General features: G+C 36.9%; 1 protein-coding gene across 1 annotated transcript in view; it reads right to left on the minus strand.

The window, feature by feature from the left end:
* Nup98-96 (nuclear pore complex protein Nup98-96) overlaps window positions 1-25,888 on the minus strand; it is a 474,154-nt gene that overhangs the window by 403,142 nt on the left and 45,124 nt on the right. The window contains exons 4-6 of the mRNA XM_067143470.2: window positions 22,105-22,443; window positions 6,209-6,382; window positions 112-215 (exon numbers count right to left, since the gene is read on the minus strand). Coding sequence (XP_066999571.1) covers window positions 112-215; window positions 6,209-6,382; window positions 22,105-22,443 — 617 coding nt within the window. The remainder of the gene's footprint in view (window positions 1-111; window positions 216-6,208; window positions 6,383-22,104; window positions 22,444-25,888) is intronic.

The following is a 25,888-nucleotide window of genomic DNA, read 5'->3' on the forward strand; positions in this document are numbered from 1 at the left end:
TATTATTATTATTATTATTATTATTGTGTATGCATAGTACGCATAGTGTCGAACCAAACGCTACATAATTTTCTCCCACTAAGATGTTCCCACATTCCAAAGATAGCTTACCTGAGTTTGCGGAGTGCCAAACCCACCAAAACCTGTTGTTTGTGTTCCAAAGGTAGAAGGCTGAGATGTAGTAGCACCAAATAAATTTGTTTGTGGTGCGACAGCTGCAAAATCCAAGAGCAGAAAAATAAGCTAGGATCAGTATAATACACAAGAATGCATTTATATTGTAACACAACTGACCACAAAATGTAAGTTCATTAAGAGGATTACATGCTAGGTAACCTGTTCAGTAGAACAAACCAAAATATATTAAAATTACTCTACAAACATGGATATAAATTATAAACAGGAGAGTTTTCCACCTATTCAATACATAGTTGTATTTACAATGTTATTTACATTACATGAGATTAGTTTCAACCCTACTGGGGGTCATTTTCAGCCATATTAAAACATACACAATATTTGACGAAATCCTATAACACGTTTCAAAGCAATAAGAACCTTATGAATATATAATTTACAATATGATGTGTGGTTGAAATTAGGTAAGGTGTTATGGCACTCAAAATGTTGCACATGAAAGTGAAATATTACGAGTGACATACGTGAGCAGTCTATAATACAAGTACACTAAACATGCTAAAATTTAAGTGCAGCCAGTATCTAGTATTCGGGAGATAGTAGGTTCGAACCCCACTGTCAGCAGCCCTGAAAATGTTTTTCCGTGGTTTCCCATTTTCACACCAGGCTGTACCTTAATTAAGGCCACGGCCACTTCCTTCCCACTCCCAGCCCTTCCCTGTCCCATCGTCGCCGTAAGACCTATCTGTGTCGGCGCGACGTAAAGCAACTGGCAAAAAAAAAAAAAAAAAACATGCTAAAAGGTCTGGGTATGAAAGTACAAATGAGATGTTCTGTGTTGTAGGTCAATTTCAGTATGATTTTAGACACATGGTGTATCAGATGGAATTCAGTAGGTTCTGGTAATACATAACGGTTGTGGACCAAGTGCTATGATACTAAGAATGAACACAATATAACATGACTCATATAATAAAAATATACAAGTATGTATAATGTTTGAATAACAAATGTGTAGATGATACTCTCTAGAAGAATCTGTGAAGAGTTGATATACACTGTATCAGCTAAAGCAGGAAATTTGATACTTGGTGTATTAAGTAACCCAGCTATGTTGATAGGGCTGCATGGTTGATTGTTGGAATTGTGTAGACTGAATATGAAGTTTTAGAATATTTCTCCAGTGTGAGGAAACTATACTGAAGGTGATTGATCGCATCCAACACAATCGCTGGGGCGCATAAATATTGGTAACGGAAAAATCTATCGTAATAACCGATGCGTCAGCGATAGGGCTCTCGCTGTAACCAAAGGATAATACACAGTTTAGTACAGGAATGTTGAAGGGACAAACAAAAATTGTCTTTATAGCAGGGTTCTCATTATATGCCGTACTCGCTATAGCGGACTTCTACTGTAATCTAATGTAGTGTCGAATCCACAGTTTTTGTGGTCACGGAGATGAATAGTGACACTCAAGACTTTCTATAAGCCTAATTTCAGCCCCCTTTGTGATGGGCTGGGATGGGACAGATAAAAATAATCGATAATAGTGTCGAATCCATAGTTGTCGGGGTGACTCAGATGAATAGTGACACTCCGGAATTTTACCAGTCTAAGTTCAGCCCCTTTGTGGTGGGGGGGAGGGGAGTGAGATATAAACAGACATGCCAACTTACAAAAGTAAAAAAAAAAAAAAGAAGAAGTCAGGAGAAATTTGGCAGAGAATCGCGACGTATTATGATGTGCAGAACATGTATTAATTCATTATAATTTAATACATTATCAACTCGATTTGGCCTACATACATATGTACACATTTCATTATTTATATGTGAATTACTAAATACTGGACATAATTGAACTTTGAAAGAAGTCTTTCCTCTTATTTTACTCATTGTCTCTGAAAAATAAGTGCAACACCAATGTAAATCAATACATAAAAAACAATGGATGAACTATATTATATGCATAATATAGGCTACTTGAAGTATAGCATATAATATAATGCATCCATTGTCATTATGCTTGAAGTATTGCAAAAAAGAAGAATGAAGGAAAAGGGAACAGAAACTGAAAACAGTATTAGTAGAAAAGGGGAAGTTAAGACTGTCTACAATACCAAGAGAGATGCTGGGCGATCAGAGAAAATCACAAGTTCTTATTCTAGTTATAATGCCATCCCAAATAATTATTCTTATTACCTGGAGTTTTGAGTGCAGATATCCTGGGTAGATGATAAAGAATGATAATATCTGTTCCGTTACATTTTATAATTTTTCCAGTATATGGTTCAAAATTACAGTAAATTTCCAGTATTTTCAGTACCTATATTAGATTCCAATATAATTCCAGTATTTCTAGTATCAGTAAACACCCTGTGGAAAAGATATTGCGAGACCAATAACGCCACTGACAGACTGAGGGAAAATCGACCGAGGGTAACAACACCATGTCAAGATAGGTATACTAGAGAATCGCTATTATGTTGAGAGAAGACGGGCCATCCAACATCTTAACTGGAGGCTGGATGAAGGGAATGTCAAGTTTGTGGATGAAACACAGATATCACTCATGCCAGATACATGAAGACAAAGGGTGTAGAGACAAAGGATGTTGCAGAAAGTACCAGCAGGTTCAAGAGGTGCATACATTTGGAGCTGGTGGTGTAATGTTTTGAGCTGGGATTATGCATGCTGTCATACACCTCTCATACCAATTTGAAGGATGTTAATTGCTCAGCAGTACACAAATGAAATTCTTTGACCATTTGCACAACCCTCTGGGGATGAATACGGTGCTAAACTCCACTTTATCCACGACAATGTTCAGCCTCATCGACGTGCATCAGTGAGCACCTTCACGAGAGAGACAGATGTTAACTGTATGAATTGGCCAGCTAATTCACCAGACATGAACTGCATTAACTCTTACCCCTCGAATTAAAGTTCTCTGTGTTGTCTCTACTACTCTTATTTTTAAAGTGAATTTTTATCTTAAAAAACCTGTATTCATTTTCACAATTTTGGAGATAGCACTTGCTTTTAAACGATGTATTTAGGCTATACACGTTTACAGCAAGCTATACTGGAACAAATAAAAGCAAAATGTGCAATTTAAGACAAATTATTTTGTCTTTAGTATTATTATTATTACTACTACTACTATCACTATCGTTATCGCATACCGATAATCATTTCGCTGAACAAATTGGTAAAAAGCAGTTGAAAAACTCTATTCAGTCTCCGGTTATATAATTCGTGGTAGTTTGTAGGCTGAAACCACTGTAAACGGCAATTTCTTGAAATCGGGATCTGTTGATTTATAATTGTACCAGCTGTCAGCATCAGGTACATTGGGTTACTGTACACAAGCTGACCATCGCCAGTTCACTTTTAGGCATTGTCAAATGCAATTAGATATATTCATTAGGATACACAGAAGGAGTAGAGGTGCGAAAATACTGTGGTTTTGTGTGTTACCTGACATACCGTACAATCTCTAATACCACCCACCATCGAATAAGACCTGCACCCTTATTTTGAAAGAACAAAAATTTTTTAAAAAATTAAGTCAAAATTATTTACAATCTTTACCAACATACATCAAATAATTAGAAAATACAACTAAAAGTAAACAAACATTTCCAGAACGATATACAACGAGTTCATCATCATCAGTACAAACTTCAGAACTTTCATCACCTTCACCTTCCCACAAAATGTCGTCATCGCTGCCATCCATAGCATTAGAAATAGGCCTACTACATTTCCTGAAGCTCTACTGTATGAGGTCTCCAGGGATACGATTCTATGCCGTTAAAATCCAGGAACACAGCAGCTGAATTTCCAGGAGCTGAATGCGACCAGTTGGCGCCAGTGTGTGATTATCAGCCGCCATCCATTCTCTATAGAGCTGTTTCAAGGCTGCTTCAAATGGACGGTTCACACAGACATCCAGCCCGGAATGACTGCTAGGTCGGTTTTCCCATCCTTGATATGTTTCTTCACAGCGTCTGTTGTGTGGCCGCAGTAACTGTCGAGAACAAGCAAGCTCTTTTGTCCCAATAATGCACCAGGGTGACGTTGCCAGACAAACTTTACCCAGTCTTCCACAAGTGAACTGTCCATCCAGCCGGAGTTCTGAGATCTGACGATAACACCAGCGGGTAGATTTTTAGGAAGTGTCTTTCGCTTGAGAACAACGTGCGGTGGCAATTTGGTTCCGTCGGCGAGAATACACAACATTACCGTACACAGTTGTTTTTCATTACCACCTGTTCTAATGGTAACACTTTTCGCACCCTTAACATTCACAGTCCTGTCCACTGGCATTTCAAAGCAGACTGGCTTCTGATCTGCATTGCCAATTTGGGAAAGCAAACATGCATTTTCCTTCCGCAACCAAATTATGTGGCGCTGGAAAGAAAATAACTTCTCATTGTAGGCACCAGGAAGACACTATCAAATTGAGGTACGCCTTCATACGCTCAACCCATTTCTTTTATACAATTACAAACCCATCCTCGGCTTGCCTTAAACCCTTCCAATTAAAGTTCCTTTGAGATCTCTAATGCCTTTAGCTGACACATTTTGGTTGACACACCATATCCCAATTTCCGCCCTTGTCACATATTTATGAAGTTTCTTTTCAATTTCTGGAAACTGTACACTCAGCCCACGAAAAGCTATACGATCACCACTACTTGTTAAGAGCACCTTTTTCTTCTTTCTCCAATCGCAAATACACGACTCGTCAATATCGTATTTCCTACCGGCAGCACGATTTCCAATAATATCAGCTTCCTGAACTACTTTCAGTTTCTCACTCGCACTAAAAGATCGCAAACGCTTTGTGGAATTCATGTTGTTACTCCGAGAATGTGCGTGAGACCGACGCCAAGCGCGGAAGTAGCATACCCTGAGAGCAGAGAGAGCAATGTTGCCAAGCCGCGCCGGCGGTGATGCCCGATTTACGCGCATTAGGAAAGAAAAATTCCCCAAAATATAAATAAGACCCGCACCCAATTTTGGAAGCGATATTTTCGAAATAACAGTGCGGGTGGTATTTGAGATTATATGGTATACAACATTAAACCGTAATCTATATATGACTAGAAGAGCACGTGGTGACCATGATTGTTTACTATTGTTCAAGCTTTCGTGTGCGCGAGTTGACAGCTGACTGCTACACTGGGATCTAAATAATAGATTTTTGTATCTGGATTCTACAAAGTTCCAAGTTCAACCAAATGATGACAGTACAGTATAGCATCGTCTATTTTGTCGGCTAAGAAATGGCAGACGAGCAGTGGGCTTCACCCGACATGTGACCGGAATGGGAATATCGTAATGTCGGGCCTCACCCGACACAGGTTGAAAACTGCTGTTTTTGATCATCGAAAGCCTCCATAGCCAATCCTATACCTCATTAGAGTTGCATAGATGGAATCTCCTTCCTCAAGATGATGTCAAGGTATTGATCGTATGCATGCCACAGCGTGTCAGAGACCTGAACAATGAAATACTAGGCCACACACATTACTAAGGCAAAATGAATATCTTGCCAACTGAAAAAATAAATTCCCAGGATTAAATTCCTTTTATGAATAAGGTGAAAAAAGCACAAGATGTCAAAGAAAACCTCTGCGGACCTTTGAAAATCCACAACCTGTTTCCAGTCATTCGATTGGGTCAGTAATGGAATGAAGCCCCCATCTAGCGGAGAGGATAGGAATTGTGCTGGCTGCCGAAGCCTGTCGCACTCATCTGGGGTAATGATTAATGACTAACAGATGAAATGAAATGATATTGGAGTGTATTGATGGAATGAAAGATGTCAGGGAAAACTGGAGTACCCAGAGAAAAACCTGTCCCGTCTCCACTTTGTTCAGCATAAATCTCACATGGAGTGATCAGGATTTGAACCATAGAACCCAGTGATGAGAGGCCGGCATGCTGCTGCCTGAACCACGGAGGCTTCTCTGGGACCCTTTCTAGAGCAAACTGTTGTGGTCCAGATCTCCATCATACTGCATTACCAATATTTAATAATATCAAGATACACATACCTCCGAATGGCTTTGGCTGTGTGCTGGTACCAAAAGGATTTGAAGTGGTGGTGGTATTGAATGAAAATCCTGTGCCAGTGGTAGTCGTCGCTGCTCCAAAGCCAGCTGGCTTGCCAAACAAACTCCCAGACTGCTGATTTGAAGAACCAAATACTCCAGTCCCTGATCCAAATCCTGAATAAATAAATACATCTGAATGAAAAATAAGGTATAAATTAAAGTATCTACAATAAAAATTCTTATGGATTAAATGGATGTCAATGATTTTCCTCAGGAAGGTACAGTAGGCTTTCTTGTAAATTATTATAACAATCTGAGCTCTTACATACCTCAACACACGCATGTTCTGTGAACTTTTGGCACTCCAGGTCATACCACATATACATGAAAAATCCCTGCATTTTTTAATTTGGCAGCAAAAAGTTGGGGGTGTGGGCATTATTTGCATCGAGGTTTGTAAAGTGCTCCTGACAAAGAGAAATCTGGAAGTTGGTATATTTCAGTCCAAAATGTTCCCACCACACGCGAGAAGCATGACACGAACTCCTGTCATTTGCATGGTGTCAGTTAATGTAGTGACATGCGTTCAGGATGGCTGCGCGAGTTCTCATTATGTCATTTATGGCTGAAGAAAAGCTCCACATCACTGAAGAGGCCGAGCACATTGGTAATTGCACTATGTGAAGAAAGTACAATGTGTGATCAATTGTTGCAGTACGGGACTGGAGGAAAAATAAAGCTTGTCTTGAACGTACGAACAGTAACCGCTGGGCATTTCGTGAACAAAGCATCAAAGTTTACAGAAATCAAAAACGAACAGTAACTGCTGGGCATTTTGCGGATAAAAGATCAAAGTTTACAGAAATAAAAAACAGGGTATGCGAATATGTGACTGAAGTGAGAGAGTCAGGATGTGCAATCATGAGTGAAATGTGTTGATTGAAAGCTATAGCAATAGCAAGAGAAAAGTAACGGACTTTAAGGCTACCTGAGGATGCTCACGTGTTTTTGAACAAATTAACTGAGTTTTTGTACGAAAACTAGCACTGTGCAATGTCTCCCAGCCAATTATAAAAAAAATATGGTAAATTTACACAGAGTTTCTATTAGTTTGCACTAGAGAAATTCATATTTCTCTCGTTAACTGGTAATGTACATCACATGTATGTATATTTTGAAGATTGGGATGCAAAAATACAAATATTTTCAAAATTTCTCATCCAAAAATTCAGGTGCAGGGATCATTCGACGGCAGGGTTTATTTCCTTATATACAGTAATAGTAGGCACATTAACCTTTCAGCCATAAATTAATGTGTACTTTTCAAAAGGTATAGTCAAAGGTTCCACCTTTACAATACTAAAATTTTCTTTGTTTAATTACCAATTAACAAATGTCGGGACGTTTCATCCTTCTTGGTGGACATCATCAGCCGAAATAATTGTGAGAATAAGTAAAATAGACAAAGACAAATAAAAATTAAAATATGATTCGGGTTACCGAATACGTCAGTTAAAATCCATGATAAAATTTGGAGAATGTTCTTAAAATGCTGGAGCACAAATGTTTGGTTCTGTTAAAACGAAGATAAAGATGTTAAACACAGGTGATAGTTCCAATAGAATACGATGATCGAACTGTTTTTGTTGGCATGATGAGTTGTTGATAATTCTTGGTTAGGTTATGAGGCAGGCAGAATATTTGACAACGTACATACATGGAGAAAAATAGTGGTTGAGTATTTGAACTTGTCTGCCCAAGAGTGGTTATGCTCGATAGGTGTGTTACTGTTGACGGCTGACTGAAGGTGGTGGTTGATAATGTGGTATGTTGTATCTAAATTAATGTTGTATCAGATGTGATCGGTCTTCTTTAACAAGTACGAAGGCATGCCATGGGAGGGGGGTAATGATCTGGATTAACAAGAGGTTTAAACCTACTCTGATACCGTGCATTAACACAGTTGAACAGTTGTTTGTGTCCCTGACTTTTAACACCACAAAATTAATCATTGGTGCTGTATACATTCCACCCAAGTCTCCTGTGCAAAAATATTTCGAACATTGCAGTGCTGTTGAAAAAATTATGTCAAATCTTGACAACCAGTTATTGCTCATTGTTGGTGACTACAATCTACCACATCTTAATTGGATAGTAAATGAAGAAACATCTTCTGGCCTTATGTCAGTATGTAACCACACTATGCAGTCCAGTTTAGTTATAGACACTTTTTCTTATCTCTGTTTAAATCAGTTTAATGCTATCCCAAATTTTCTAAATCACTTTCTTGATTTGGTTTTCAGTAACTCCAGTTCCATTGAAGTAAAATCTAGTAATGAAAGCATTGTCCCCCTCGATAGACACCACCCAGCATTAGAGATTTCTTTACCTATAAATGAGCTATACAATTCCTTGCCTGCTGATAGTTTTTATTTTGACTTTTTAAATGGTGACTATAATGGACTAAATTATTATCTGTCACAGTTCAGCTGGGAGGAGATGTTTCAAAATGTATCAATTGATAAAGCAGTAGAAATCTTCTATTCAGTACTACATTATGGCATGGAACTTTACATCCCTATACGGAATTTTAAGACTCCCAAATTCCCAAAATGGTTTAATCATACACTGAAGTCCCTGATTATTGAAAAGAAGAAAGCACACAAGCGATACAAAATATCAGGTCTCAATAGTGATTATCAGCATTTCTCGGAATTAAGAAATGAATGCAAGTCTGAATCTAAATCTTGCTATACAATGTATGTCTCCAACTGTGAACGAAGTATTACTTCCTATCCACAGAAATTCTGGCAATATCTAAGTTCTAAAAGGTCATGTAATAATATTCCTTCAACAATGCATCTTAATGAAGTTACGGCCGATACTGGCGAAAATATTGTCAGTCCTTTTGCCAACCATTTTTCATCTGTTTATTCTTCTTATCAGAATAGTAGTAGTATGTCATATGATTATCCTTTCTCTGTCAATCTATCAGTTATAAACATTAGTAAGGCAGAAATTTACAAGAAACTGATATCTCTGGAATTAAAGAAAACTGTCGGACCTGATGGTGTTTCAACGTACCTGCTCAAGTACTGCTCATTTATTTTAAGTGAAGCACTCTTTTATCTGTTCAACTTATCATTAAACCAAGGCGTTTTTCCAGTGGAATGGAAGAAAGGATTTGTTAGTCCAGTTTTCAAAAGTGGTGATAAAACTGACATAAAGTAATATAGACCAGTTATAATTTCTTCTCATATTTCCAAAATTTTTGAATGAATCATTCTTGACAAAATCACACCTCTCTTTAGAAACATCATCATCGATGAGCAACATGGATTCTTTTCAGGACGGTCAACCTGTACCAATCTTCTTTTATTTTATCAGTTCCTCTTGGATGCAATAGAGAACCACTCCCAAGTGGACTGCATTTATACAGACTTCTCAAAAGCTTTTGACACTGTCGACCACAATATCTTGCTGCAAAAACTAACAGGCTACGGAATTAATGGGCCTCTCCTCTCATGGTTTGAATAGTATCTTAAAAATCGCCTGCAGATTGTTAAAATAAGGAATCATTTTTCTGCACCTATTATTGTTACCAGTCGAGTTCCTCAAGGGTCTCACCTTGTGCCCTTACTTTTTACTCTCTGCATAAATGACATTAAAAATATACTTAAGAATTCTGAATTGCTTTTGTTTGCTGACGATGCAAAAAATTTTAAGCAAATTAATTGTCCACTTGATTGTTTAAAACTTCAAGAAGATTAACATCATCTGGAAAAGTATTGCATTCAAAATGGGTTGAAACTTAACCATGAGAAACGTAAAATAATATCGTTTTTTAAAAACAAGAAGAAAATATCATTTCAGTACAAATTTAGTAATAGCAACATTCTAACTCCTGTTTCACAAGTTAATGACCTTGGTGTTTTATTCAGTTATAACCTATCATTTAATGAACATACTGAACATATTTGTAAGAAAGCATTTCAAAGATTGGGTTGCATTACTAGATATTCTAGAGAATTTTCAAACTTAGCTACCTATTGATTGCTGTATGTGTCTATGGTACGCACTGTACTAGAATACTGTACACCTGTTTGGAACCCTTCTCATCAGACCTCTATCCATAGATTAGATTCAGTACAACATAAAATTCTTCGTTTATATTCATTTAGAGCAGGATTCTCATATGATAATGTTGACTATACATCCTTACAACAATCCTTAAATATGCATAGCCTGTCACAACGCCGTGAATTATTGGATACACTCTTCATTTTTAAATTGTGTCATTCCTTGGTGAATTGTCCACAACTCCTTGCAAAAATTAACGTACATGAACCAGACAGACACACAAGGTTCAAGAATACATTGTCTACAAATTGGCATAGAACTAACGATGCATTCAATGGGCCAATTGAACGAATGTCAAGATCTCTAAACAAACTGGAAATTGATATATTTAACTGCTCATTGTCAAAATTGAGATATCACTTACATAATCTCCAAATTTGACTACAGTAAAACCTCGTTAATTCGAAGTAGTTGGGACTCAAAAATCGGACTTCGAATTACGTGATTTCGAATTAACCGCCAATTCGCAATTCAGAAGTACCAACCCTTGCCGCGTTACAAAATATTCTAAGGCCTGTTACTGCATGCATTTAACCTTGATTCACAGTTTATACCTTTCAAATGCCGTGAAAAAAGAACTATTTCCAAAATGTATCCAAGAAGGTGCATTTACAGTATTCAAATAATACACTCGGATATTTCACTGGTAAACATAACCTCACGCAACGAAAGAAAGGGGAAAAAAAAGCAACGATTCAAAGACGAGGAGAAATTTATGCTCGCTCCCATGTGTAAGTGCTTTATTAATTGGATTACTATACTGTATGCATTTTAGATGCCTTGTATTTACACAGAAAGTACCCGATGCCCTTAAAATCGAACTTTCCTATGACTATCCTTGTACGATTTCCCGCCACGGCACTTCTCTCGTACTTCAGAAATGTAAACACTTGCCACGTCACGAAGTATTCTAAGACCCATTAATACATGCATTCACCTCGATTCACAGTTTAAACCTTTCAAATGCCATGGAAAAAAATATTTCCGAAATGTATCCAACAAGGTGCATTTACAATGTTCAAATAATGCACTTGGATAAATCACTGACAAACATAACCTCACGCAACGAAAGCAAAAAAATCGCACAATTCAAAGACGAGGATAAATTATGCCGGTTCCCCTGTGCAAATGCATTATTTTTTTGGATTTCTTTACTGTTTGCATTTTTATTATAGATGCTTTGTACTGGCAGGGAAAGTGTCCGGCACTCTTAAAACATTGTGGCTTATCGAAGTTTCCTATGACGAGGGAATAAAGTATCTCGCTTCCATGTGCATTGCATCGTACTACTATGACCCCCATCCCTGACACTGTACGATTTCCCGGCTGGCAATTTCTCCTTTAAAACAATAAGACCGTTTGGGCTCGCATTAAAATAAAGCAATGCAGTTTCACCGACAATGTCAGTATTGTTCGGTGCCTACGAATTTATTATATTTGCCACGTTTTTTCGTCAACTATCGGCATCGCCAGTGTTCGCGGATTCTGTTTTCCCGCATACTGCATGTTGCGTGATATTACGGCGTTCCTTAAAAGGTTGAACACACAAGAGTTCCGATTTCATTCAACTTAGCAATCATGAAGCGCACTGTAGACCCACCGAAGTGAGTGTAAGTGCGGAAAGCAACCCCTCCATGTTCCGGAACGCGCGTTCTATTATGACGCGGGGCGGATATATTTCGAGTTGAAATTACTCTGTAACATACTATTGTTTTAAAGTGTAAAGGCAGTTTCGAATTAAACGTCTGAATTTCGGTAATGGGGCCGACATTGTACTTCGAATTACGAATTATCCGTATTTCGAATTAAACAATTGAAATAACATGCAAAAATGTATCTCATGTTTCCGGGAACGAGAGCTTCTTCGAATTAGGCGGGATTTTGAATTAACCGATTTCGAATTATCGAGGTTCTACTGTATTACTTTCCCGTGATTACTTGTAATATAACCTGTTACATATCTGTACATGTTTTTCTACTTATACTCCATTGAACTTTCTTTTTAGTGTATATCGTTTTGTTTATTCTTCTCTACTGTTATGTAAAATGGTATTACTGTTAATAAAGTATTAATTAAGAGATGATCACGAACACTCAGTCCTCAAGCTAGAGATATAAACAAAACGTGGCTTAAATCCCCTGCCCGGCCAGGAATCGAACCAGGATCAACCGACGGCCGCTCTATGCCGGAATGGTAACTGGCCGTAAAACTAGACCGAATCAATGTTAGTGCCAACTCAAACATAATTGGAAAAAAGGCCAGGAAGGAAGAAGTCATGGGAAGAATTACCTCAATTTTTAAAGAAATCAGATGACTCATTTTGGGTAAATGAGATGTCTAAGATAATGGAAATCATGACCGAAGTGCCTCTTGCTGGGGGAAGAAAGTCCATCTCCGAATGAGTGCCTGAAGAAAGGACCAAATCTGCTGGAACAAATTCCACCTATTCTGGTCAGATTTCGCCGTTGTGAAATTGGAGTAATTTCGGACATAAAGGCCTTTCTGCAAATTTCTGTTGCTCCTTAAAGACAGAAATTTCTTGACATTCCTATGTTGGATGGATTCCTCCATGAAGAAATTCAAGATATTCCGACATTGACGAGGTGTATTTGGGCTCAAGTGCAGTCCACTGTTGTTGGATGCAGTTCTTGATCTCCATTTAGAAAACAGCCCCGCTGAACTGCAAGAAACAGCAAAAGAGCTCATTCTATGTCGACAACTGCGTAACATCCCTTGATTCAGAGGAAGAAATAACCCACTATGTTGAGAAATCTATGAAACTACTTTCAGGAGCCAGATTTGAATGAGGTGGCTGGGAATGCACCAAGGGGAAACGAGAGTACATTTGAGAAGATTTCTCCTGTTCTTGGATTATTGTGAGACAAGAAAGAAGATATATTGTACTGCGATGTGAGGACTCAAAATAAGACCGGATGTGTTACAAGAAGAAAAATATTGTCATCTGCTCAAGAGGATTTTTGATCCCATTGGGTTTTCATGTCCTCTGACCCTATTCCCTAAACTTGTCATTCAAGACAGGTGGAATTCAAAGATGGGACGGGATGATCCATTGCTGAGGATGTACAGACGAAGTTTAGAAAATGGGAAGCCGAAGTCTGACAACTTTCTGAAGTGAAAATACCGTGACATTTTGTAGTAAGCAGATCTGAACAAACCTGGAGTTTAAATACATTTTGTGATGCCAGCCAAGAGTGCTTATGCTGCAGCTGTCTTCATACGAAGCTGTACCAGTACTGAAGAGATTGTTTCTGTTCAGCTGGTCATGGCAAAGACAAGGGATTCACCACTTAAGGAAATTTCAATGCCACGTTTGGAACTCCTGGCATGTTGTATTGGTAGTCGACTAGCAAGCTCTGTCAGAGAAAGTCTGAACTTGAACATCTCCGAGTTTTATTGGACGGACTCTTCAGCAGTATTGTATTGGATCAAGATAGATTAGTCATGGGGAGTATTTGTGAACAATCAAGTGAAGGAGATTAGATCTCTGATGAGACAAGAAGACTGGAGGCATGTTCCTGGGGAGCAGAATCCAGCTGAACTTCCATCTGGAGGCTGTTCCATAAAAACCCTTATAGACCCCAAATGGTGGGAGGACCAAGATGGTCTTCTGAGGCTGAAAGAGAAGACGACGAAAATTTTACATATCTGTTGTTCAATGGGATTTGTTTTCTGGGATCCCAAACTACTAACACAATTAAAGCTGATGATGTTCAGTCAATACTTCATACCAATCTTAACATATGCTATTGAAACCTGCACCCTCACTAAGAATGACTCATCAAAATTGCAGGTGAAGTTCCTGAGGTCCACAATTCAAAAGAAAAAACTGGACGAGTTAAGGAATGACATGGTTAGAAAGGAATCCGGGATTGAGATATCATTGTTCAGCATGTTCAGATTGAGGTGGTTTGGGCATATAATGAGAATGGACCGAACAAGTACAGCTTATGTTAACTTCAAGCTGCTCAGCCCGAGGCCTGCAGATTACGAGATGCCGTGCGGTCGACATGACGAATCCTTTACATGTAATAAATATCATTTTTGGTCCGTATTGATGATATTAGATTGAAATAATAACATTAAGTTATTTATTAGACCATCTAATCAATACAAAATCGTCTTGGATGATTTACATAAATTTGTTAGCTAATAGTGGGACATGTTTCGCCTTCTCTGAAGGCATCATCAGCCATAGTCTTAACCTTAAATTAAAAATAAGCGTCTAAATAACATGTAGTGATGAAATGAATTTTAAAATCTTGAAGAGATTTGAAGTAAAATAACATTAAAAATAACAATGATGGTTTGAAAATACAATGTGATGAGATACAATAGTGGAAGTATTAACAAAATTAACCTTAGAAGGTTGCTAAAATAAGTACAATGGAATAAAACAACAGATTGTTATACAACAAGTAGTAAGATTGCATAAAAGTAAAGTTGATAGTAATGGCGGTTCTAATTAGACGATGGCGAAAAATCTTATATAATCAAAGTAAAGAGGAGAGAGTAAAAGTCAAAGTTAGTCGAGAGATCCGAAGTTCATCATGATCTTGAAGATAAAAGACGAAAGTCAGATGCATATGGTGAAGTTGTAGAACACGTTGAGGATATGAAGTTGGTGAATAGAAGTTGAAGAACAGTTTCAAATAGGATCACTAGGGACCATCTCAAAATTTGAAGTGATGTTCAAATGTTGTAAATTGTGAGTTTGTAGATATTCTAGTTGAAAAAGCATATACAAGTGGAATCTGTAAATGGAAGCAAGAAACGTAGAGTTAATTGTGTGAAAAGATATTTGAAAAATATTGAAGTAGAATCGTATGCACTTACCACTTGACGGTGACAAAGATAGCTTGTGATATTATGAGTTAGAAGTATTTGCAACAGTAGACTTCTTGCTACGTGTGTTATAACTGAAGTTTTGTGCTGGAGGGGGATCTGTTTGCGTTGACGTAACTATTAGAGGGGGGCTGCTATTGGTGGGAGGGAAGGAAGAGAGTGTATTACTGCGCGTGTTGTAACGGTGTAAGGCTATTGGAGGGAGCGATGTTCCGGTGGGTGTGGCTATGGGTTTATTGGTTGTATTTGAATTAGAGGTACTAGCGGCGGGGGGAAGGGAGGGGGGTATATTAGCTGTAGGGGAGGTGGGAACTCTAATTGATGTGAGGTTGAAGATTTTTAAGAATTTGTTGGTGAGGGAAGTTGATTCTCGTAATAAAATAAGAATCTGTTCATACAAGGGGCTTTTTTTATCAATAGTGTCATTTAGATTTTTATCTTTATTAAAATGTTGGTCGAGGAAAATAAATAAGTTTTCATATTCTGTCATGAGTTTGCTTTTATCAACTCTTTTTAGGATATGGAGGTCTTGTTCTATTGTGGTGAATTTATGCCCGGTGTCCCTCATATGGTTGGCCATTGCGGAGAATTTGTTGTGTTTTTGGGCATTGTAATGCTCGGCGTATCTGGTAGAGAAGCTGCGGCCAGTTTGTCCAACATAAGAAAAATTACATGTAGAGCATTTCAATTGTGGTGAATTTATGCCCGGTGTCCCTCATATGGTTGGCCATTGCGGAGAATTTGTTGTGTTTTTGGGCATTGTAATGCTCGGCGTATCTGGTAGAGAAGCTGCGGCCAGTTTGTCCAACATAAGAAAAATTACATGTAGAGCATTTCAATCTGTATATTCCTGATCCAGAGTAACTATTGTCTGTGATGTTGATAGAGTTGTGATTGAAGAATAAATTGCGATTAGTGTTTTTTGTTGTGTAGGCTATTTTTATTTCGTGCTTCATTAATGAATTGGTTATCGGGTAAATGCTATGGTTAGTGAACGTGAATTTAGCGTATTTTGGTTTGACGGGTTTTAATGGAGTTAAATTGGTAGCTAGTTTTAGTTTGGTTTTATTGATGATTTTATCAATCATATTCGTGTTAAATCCATTGAATTTAGCTATTTCCTTGATGAATAGTAATTCTTTCTTTAAATTAGTAGAGGACATAGGGATCTTTAATGCTCTATATATTAAACTGTGATAAGTGGCTTTTTTATGTGAGTTGGGATGTAAAGAATCATTTTTTATGGTTGTTGGAGAAAAGGTGGGTTTTCTGTATATTTGGAAGTCGAATTTGTTCAATGCTCGTGTGATTTTGATATCTAAGAAGTTCAAAGAGTTATTGAACTCATCTTCTTTAGTGAATTTAATATTATTATCTAAGTTGTTGAGGAATGATAGTATGTTATTGCTGTTGTTGATTTGTTTATCAATGATAGCTATGGTATCATCAACATAGCGATGCCAAAGACAGAGTCCGTTGATGTTATTAATAATCTTATTATGTTCGAGATTATCTAAGTATATGTCGGCTAGTATTCCAGATAACGGGTCTCCCATCGCTAGACCTTCTTGTTTGTAAATTTTCTTATTGAAGGTAAAATAGTTGTTGTCTAAAACGAAATTAAGTAATTTTAACCATTCATCAATTTCGATTTTACTCAATGTGCTATGTTTCAACAGATTGTTTTTTATGATGTTAATAGTATTGTTGATAGGGATATTAGTATACATGTTGGTGATGTCAAAAGAACATAAAACGTGGTTTGGTTGTAGACTGAACTTATTTAGGGAATTACAGAGTTCGATCGAGTTCTTTATGGGGTTGGAGTTGTGAAATTTGAAGTGTTTTTTTAGGAATTTGTGTAGGAATTGAGAGGTTTTATAGGTAGGACTATTGATACTATTAATTATAGGCCGAATGGGGACATCATTTTTATGAATTTTGGGCAGTGGTCTGACTGTAGGTAATTTTGGGTTCATTACAGTTAATTTCTGATAATCTTGATCATTTAAAATGAAGTTAGAATTTTTCAGAAGGTTCTTTAAGTTACGCTGTATTTTGTTTGTTGGATCTTTGTTAATTAAGGTATAGGTATTGTCTGAAAAAAAGGTTTCAGTTTTATTGATGTAATCTTGTTTGTTCATTATTACTATGGTGTTGCCCTTATCTGCTTTTGTGATTACTACGTTGTTGCTATGGATTTTGGATTTCAGGTTTAGAATTTGTTTCGAGAGATTGTGGTTATTATTAGATGTTATCTCATTAATCAAAGTTGGGAGTTTCTTTTTTACTTCATATCGTACGTCATTCTGTTTATCAATTGGGATTTGTTTATCGATATTAGTTTCGGTTTCAGCGATGGTAGTGATGATGTCTTCTGCCTTTTTGTGATTAGGCCAATTATGTTTGATGCCTTTATCTAATAGATTTAATTCTTGGTTAGAGAAGGTTGTATTAGATAGGTTGATTGTAGTGGGAATGTTAGTCAAATGGGAAGGGGACACTTTGTTGTTTGTATTTTGGTCAGGAGTTTTACATTTGTTTTCTTGAAGACTAAGTAATTTATGGTTTAGGGTTTTCTGTTTCTTGTCTAATACGTAAGATAGTTTGAGGTCAGTGTACCTTAAAAATGAGCTCCATTCAAGTGGGGGTAATTTCTGAGAGATGGTCAAATGAGTCCTATATAATTGTAAATTTAGTAAAGATTTCTTCTTGTATAATAGTTTAATTTCATTTTTCAACCATATGTTGTTTACTTTCTTTTGAGTGGCATTAGATTTTGAATAGGGATGACTTTTTCTTTGTAAAGATTTGAGAAATTTAGGTACCAACTCTAATTTCAAGCAATCTTTAAGAAACTTGATATCTCTAGAAATCTTGCCTATTTTAATTTTTAGGTTCAAGTACTTGTTAGGTTTTACTATTGCCTGGTTGGCATTGACATTACATGTAATAAATATCATTTTTGGTCCGTATTGATGATATTAGATTGAAATAATAACATTAAGTTATTTATTAGACCACCTAATCAATACAAAATAGTCTTGGATGATTTACATAAATTTGTTGACATGTAATGTCAATGCCAACCAGGCAATAGTAAAACCTAACAAGTACTTGAACCTAAAAATTAAAATAGGCAAGATTTCTAGAGATATCAAGTTTCTTAAAGATTGCTTGAAATTAGAGTTGGTACCTAAATTTCTCAAATCTTTACAAAGAAAAAGTCATCCCTATTCAAAATCTAATGCCACTCAAAAGAAAGTAAACAACATATGGTTGAAAAATGAAATTAAACTATTATACAAGAAGAAATCTTTACTAAATTTACAATTATATAGGACTCATTTGACCATCTCTCAGAAATTACCCCCACTTGAATGGAGCTCATTTTTAAGGTACACTGACCTCAAACTATCTTACGTATTAGACAAGAAACAGAAAACCCTAAACCATAAATTACTTAGTCTTCAAGAAAACAAATGTAAAACTCCTGACCAAAATACAAACAACAAAGTGTCCCCTTCCCATTTGACTAACATTCCCACTACAATCAACCTATCTAATACAACCTTCTCTAACCAAGAATTAAATCTATTAGATAAAGGCATCAAACATAATTGGCCTAATCACAAAAAGGCAGAAGACATCATCACTACCATCGCTGAAACCGAAACTAATATCGATAAACAAATCCCAATTGATAAACAGAATGACGTACGATATGAAGTAAAAAAGAAACTCCCAACTTTGATTAATGAGATAACATCTAATAATAACCACAATCTCTCGAAACAAATTCTAAACCTGAAATCCAAAATCCATAGCAACAACGTAGTAATCACAAAAGCAGATAAGGGCAACACCATAGTAATAATGAACAAACAAGATTACATCAATAAAACTGAAACCTTTTTTTCAGACAATACCTATACCTTAATTAACAAAGATCCAACAAACAAAATACAGCGTAACTTAAAGAACCTTCTGAAAAATTCTAACTTCATTTTAAATGATCAAGATTATCAGAAATTAACTGTAATGAACCCAAAATTACCTACAGTCAGACCACTGCCCAAAATTCATAAAAATGATGTCCCCATTCGGCCTATAATTAATAGTATCAATAGTCCTACCTATAAAACCTCTCAATTCCTACACAAATTCCTAAAAAAACACTTCAAATTTCACAACTCCAACCCCATAAAGAACTCGATCGAACTCTGTAATTCCCTAAATAAGTTCAGTCTACAACCAAACCACGTTTTATGTTCTTTTGACATCACCAACATGTATACTAATATCCCTATCAACAATACTATTAACATCATAAAAAACAATCTGTTGAAACATAGCACATTGAGTAAAATCGAAATTGATGAATGGTTAAAATTACTTAATTTCGTTTTAGACAACAACTATTTTACCTTCAATAAGAAAATTTACAAACAAGAAGGTCTAGCGATGGGAGACCCGTTATCTGGAATACTAGCCGACATATACTTAGATAATCTCGAACATAATAAGATTATTAATAACATCAACGGACTCTGTCTTTGGCATCGCTATGTTGATGATACCATAGCTATCATTGATAAACAAATCAACAACAGCAATAACATACTATCATTCCTCAACAACTTAGATAATAATATTAAATTCACTAAAGAAGATGAGTTCAATAACTCTTTGAACTTCTTAGATATCAAAATCACACGAGCATTGAACAAATTCGACTTCCAAATATACAGAAAACCCACCTTTTCTCCAACAACCATAAAAAATGATTCTTTACATCCCAACTCACATAAAAAAGCCACTTATCACAGTTTAATATATAGAGCATTAAAGATCCCTATGTCCTCTACTAATTTAAAGAAAGAATTACTATTCATCAAGGAAATAGCTAAATTCAATGGATTTAACACGAATATGATTGATAAAATCATCAATAAAACCAAACTAAAACTAGCTACCAATTTAACTCCATTAAAACCCGTCAAACCAAAATACGCTAAATTCACGTTCACTAACCATAGCATTTACCCGATAACCAATTCATTAATGAAGCACGAAATAAAAATAGCCTACACAACAAAAAACACTAATCGCAATTTATTCTTCAATCACAACTCTATCAACATCACAGACAATAGTTACTCTGGATCAGGAATATACAGATTGAAATGCTCTACATGTAATTTTTCTTATGTTGGACAAACTGGCCGCAGCTTCTCTACCAGATACGCCGAGCATTACAATGCCCAAAAACACAACAAATTCTCCGCAATGGCCAACCATATGAGGGACACCGGGCATAAATTCACCACAATAGAACAAGACCTCCATATCCTAAAAAGAGTTGATAAAAGCAAACTCATGACAGAATATGAAAACTTATTTATTTTCCTCGACCAACATTTTAATAAAGATAAAAATCTAAATGACACTATTGATAAAAAAAGCCCCTTGTATGAACAGATTCTTATTTTATTACGAGAATCAACTTCCCTCACCAACAAATTCTTAAAAATCTTCAACCTCACATCAATTAGAGTTCCCACCTCCCCTACAGCTAATATACCCCCCTCCCTTCCCCCCGCCGCTAGTACCTCTAATTCAAATACAACCAATAAACCCATAGCCACACCCACCGGAACATCGCTCCCTCCAATAGCCTTACACCGTTACAACACGCGCAGTAATACACTCTCTTCCTTCCCTCCCACCAATAGCAGCCCCCCTCTAATAGTTACGTCAACGCAAACAGATCCCCCTCCAGCACAAAACTTCAGTTATAACACACGTAGCAAGAAGTCTACTGTTGCAAATACTTCTAACTCATAATATCACAAGCTATCTTTGTCACCGTCAAGTGGTAAGTGCATACGATTCTACTTCAATATTTTTCAAATATCTTTTCACACAATTAACTCTACGTTTCTTGCTTCCATTTACAGATTCCACTTGTATATGCTTTTTCAACTAGAATATCTACAAACTCACAATTTACAACATTTGAACATCACTTCAAATTTTGAGATGGTCCCTAGTGATCCTATTTGAAACTGTTCTTCAACTTCTATTCACCAACTTCATATCCTCAACGTGTTCTACAACTTCACCATATGCATCTGACTTTCGTCTTTTATCTTCAAGATCATGATGAACTTCGGATCTCTCGACTAACTTTGACTTTTACTCTCTCCTCTTTACTTTGATTATATAAGATTTTTCGCCATCGTCTAATTAGAACCGCCATTACTATCAACTTTACTTTTATGCAATCTTACTACTTGTTGTATAACAATCTGTTGTTTTATTCCATTGTACTTATTTTAGCAACCTTCTAAGGTTAATTTTGTTAATACTTCCACTATTGTATCTCATCACATTGTATTTTCAAACCATCATTGTTATTTTTAATGTTATTTTACTTCAAATCTCTTCAAGATTTTAAAATTCATTTCATCACTACATGTTATTTAGACGCTTATTTTTAATTTAAGGTTAAGACTATGGCTGATGATGCCTTCAGAGAAGGCGAAACATGTCCCACTATTAGCTAACAAATTTATGTAAATCATCCAAGACGATTTTGTATTGATTAGGTGGTCTAATAAATAACTTAATGTTATTATTTCAATGACGAATCCTCTCGGCCGTTGTTCTTGGCTTTTTAGACCGGGAATTAAAACTTTATCAGAGCATTAAATTTGATCAAAAAGAGAAGTGAAGAGGAGCAAAATAAAAATGTAAACAATTAAAAATATTTTATGCAGTACATTCCACTGTTCTTCATAGAACACTAAAAACTGAACTCAGAAATGCTAGTGCTACACTACACATGCATTACAGAATAAATAAAATATACTCAATTTAAAGAACATACCCATTGTAGTTCCCCCTCCAAATAGTGGCTTATCCTGGAAGAGACCACCACCACCAGTACTGGTACTGGCAGCAGAACCAAACAGAGATGGTTGAGTGGAGGTTCCAAACAGTCCTGATTGCTGTGGAGCTTGCTGAGGGCCCTTGCGATTTAACATGTAGTCTTCAAGACGGAGTTCTTCCAGAGATTTAGCCTCATATTCTTTCATACATGTGATACAATGATGCCGTGTGTTAATAGTCTGGGTGACTCCACTCTTCACCATTGTATCTGTCCCAGTAGCAGGAATGAACTTTATGGGAGTACCCATGGTTTGAGTAGTTGTATTTGAACCAAACCCTGAAAGATAAAAATCATTTTATGCATCAACCAGAAAACATGCAGTCTCCTTAAGCACTATATGGAAAGGAAGCGGTGATCACTGCAGTAATTAAGATGAAAGATTCACACAGAGACTGGAGAAGAAAAACTAGTTGAAAAACAGACTTAAGAGCATTACAACTAAACACCAGAGTTACTGTTAGAGTTTGGTAACTTTAATACTCATTAAAATCGACAAAATGAGTGATATGACTGTTAGGTCATTGTTTATGACAAATCTGTTGATAGTGACTAGTTACAATTGGTTAACTAAAGGCATTGTATGTGATATAAATCATTAAATCGTGTATACAACTACAATATTGATATTGTATCCTTTCGGGTAGTAACAGATTTATCACTTGAAAAACTCACCGGAGAGGGGGGCGAATAAGGGTAATACTGACACATGTGTTGTGGGGGAAAGCTATGGAGGGGGACAATGATTATTTGTATACTTTCTCATTTCTGTACATCCAGAAGATATTCAAAACACACCTGCATACTGTGCCTATTATCATTCATGATGTCGCACATACGTATCTGGATTACGAAAAGGTGGGGATATGATCCAAGGACTAATTCCTAACACTGATGAAGTGTGCTGGGTTGTGATGGCTAGCAAGTGGGTAGGCAGCACCAGGTAAAAGTGAGGTGAACGTGACAGTAGAGCTACCACTTCCTATAGCTCACCAGTTGTTAGCAGCCCTGACAGCGCTCTGTGGCACAGGATCTTTGAGTGGAGGGGTAGGGGGAGCATTATGTCACTGTTCTTATAACTGTTAAGAAGGAAGTCATTCTTTTTTCAGTGCAAACTTATTTAACATAACTTTTTTGCCATTCTTATTAAATACATGTAATGTACTGTATTATGTGCCTAAATACTGTAAATGTAATCTGTAAACAAGTAACTACTTAGTGACAATATTCATAAACATGAGGCATCACAAGTCACTTGAGTTACAATGTTTTCTGAAACCCAAGTACTGAAGGGTAATACGCCCTAGTAGTATTGTTAGTGTAGTTACTTTATTACTTCATCCTAGAACTGCCAATCGTTGCGCTTGTGATGCAATATAATATCACTGCAATGTCAACGTCGGACGCACGACGCATAGTAGATTCAATCACTTAAAGGCCCAGCAAACTCATTAAATTAAAAATTTTTGCTTTTAATTCATTCAGTCAGATTTTGTGTAGAAGGGTGGCATGCGAAATCTAAACTTAAAAATCTCCATTACATTGCGAGATATGAAGATCCTAAATTTAGGTAAGAGATAACGTGGCATCATTGTTGTCTTACGACAGGAAATATGCACGTTACTTCCATCTCCCTACAAGTGTTTCTCAGTGTCAGCACATTGCTAGGTGTGAATAATCATGTCCAGAAAAGTAAAGCCTTATCAATTTGAACCAAAGAGTAAAGCCTTAATTTGGACCAAAGTGCACAACATCTCCACTAGAAAACAAACCATCGGCATCTGTAACGTCGGAAAAACAGGGAAACAACCAACTAGTGTAAGTGCGAACACTGTGAAGCAATGTCACAGCTACTGAGAAGTTTCTGCTGTGAGGTAAGGTAAGGGTGTATTCTGCCCGAACGCAGGTATGAACCTCCGCAGAGGTGTGCCTGAGTCAGAGTTTACGTGCGGTAGGTTGACCAGTTCCTTTCCGCTCCTCCATTCCCTTACCCCAACAACAGCGTGTGGCAACCCATCCAAATCTTGACAATGCCCAATGTTGCTTAACTTCGGAGATCTCATGGGATCCGGTGTTTCAACACGGCTACGGCCGTTGGCATTCTGCTGGTGTGAAGAGAGTGAAACAATAAATTAAATGCGCGGAGGTGCGACACGTGCTGTTGGCACGAGGACTTTTCCCATGTTTTTTAAATTACAGTGTGTTAAATACCGCACATTGTCTTCATATGGATAAAACTAATATCCTGTATGTGAGGGAAAGACTGGCTATGAAAACTAATGCTATCAGGTGGTCCACATCCTTTTGCCAGTTTGGGTACTGGATCAATTCATGGATTCCTTTAGGACAGAGAAGATAAAAGTTATACCACTTTCGTAGTGAAGGAAATCTGGGAACAATATCCCCAGGCAGGAGGTACAGTACATACATAGGATTCCAGGCTGCTGAAGGACAAGAACCAGAATACTTTGATTAATAACAAATTTGAAAGTATATTTAGAATATTTAAAAATTACTTCGTAATATAAGTAGACGCAAGTTTTGCAACAGGAGCCAATTTCATTCCCCTCACATTTAGTGTGGACACAGAACCATTTTTAACACACTTCTTCTATTTTGTCTTTGAGGTTATACAAATTTATAATGCATATTTACAGAGAAACCATGTATTAGTCATATTTAACATTTAATAAACGACAATTTAGCATTTAATAAAATATAACCAAAATATACCAAACATCATAATTGAAGGTTTTTACACCAGTTACGATGTTGTACGTACGACACCAGGCGGTGTACGTGCCGTGACCATTCATACACGGACACCTGGCAGGAGGTCTAAGCATAGGCTGCCTTCTGCAACTATTTCAAGGGTTCTGTCCATAGATGGCATGACATGTAGTACATCATTTGAAAGCTGAGATTCTGCTCTCCCTCTCTTGAAGTTGGAATAATCAGTGTAGATTGCACCACGCCGCAGGACATCGGTCTCAAAGTAGAACGAGTCCCCGGGTGTTAGTCAGCAGAAATGGCCCGCCGCAGTAAACTTCGTATTACGAGGAATGAAATTGAGCATATCTTACAGGATAGTGGGAGTGATCTGGCAGAGATCACTTCAGAAAGTGATACAGGTTTATTTACTAGCGGTGAAAGTGATAGCAGCATGTCAAAAAGTTTGAATGAAAGTGAGGACGTGTTTGAATGTGACAGTGATAATGAAGCAGCCGTCATCTTTCCCTGCAATGCATACGTATGCTAAGGAATATAAGAAAATATGCTTTTATCTGATGGATGTTGCAATATAAAACTAGCAGTGTCAAACTATATGTTACCTGTGAAAAAAATGGTATATACAGGCATGCTGAGCTTGTTAAAATTAGTATGTCAATGGGTTAATACCCAACATCCACCAGCAGGTTTTCATCTGCCACGTAAAACTTGGTTTGAACTAAACAGGGTACCGACCAGCCCTTGGAGATTTGGCTCGCTGCTGTATAAGTGGGGCACGAGAAATTCACCTGTGACTGTGGTGCAGAAAAACAGAGTATCCGGCATATTCTTACCGAATTATTACAAGTGATGAAAATCATTTTTCGTCCGTATTGAAAGTTTCATAAACTGTATATAGGATAATATCTTTTGTTTATTTCAACCTATTCAATACATTACAAGAAGTTGGCATTTACTTTAAAACATTATTCAGATGAGAGGCGAAACATGTCTC

Source organism: Anabrus simplex, chromosome 3 (genome assembly GCF_040414725.1).
Source record: "Anabrus simplex isolate iqAnaSimp1 chromosome 3, ASM4041472v1, whole genome shotgun sequence".
Lineage (NCBI taxonomy): Eukaryota > Metazoa > Arthropoda > Insecta > Orthoptera > Tettigoniidae > Anabrus > Anabrus simplex.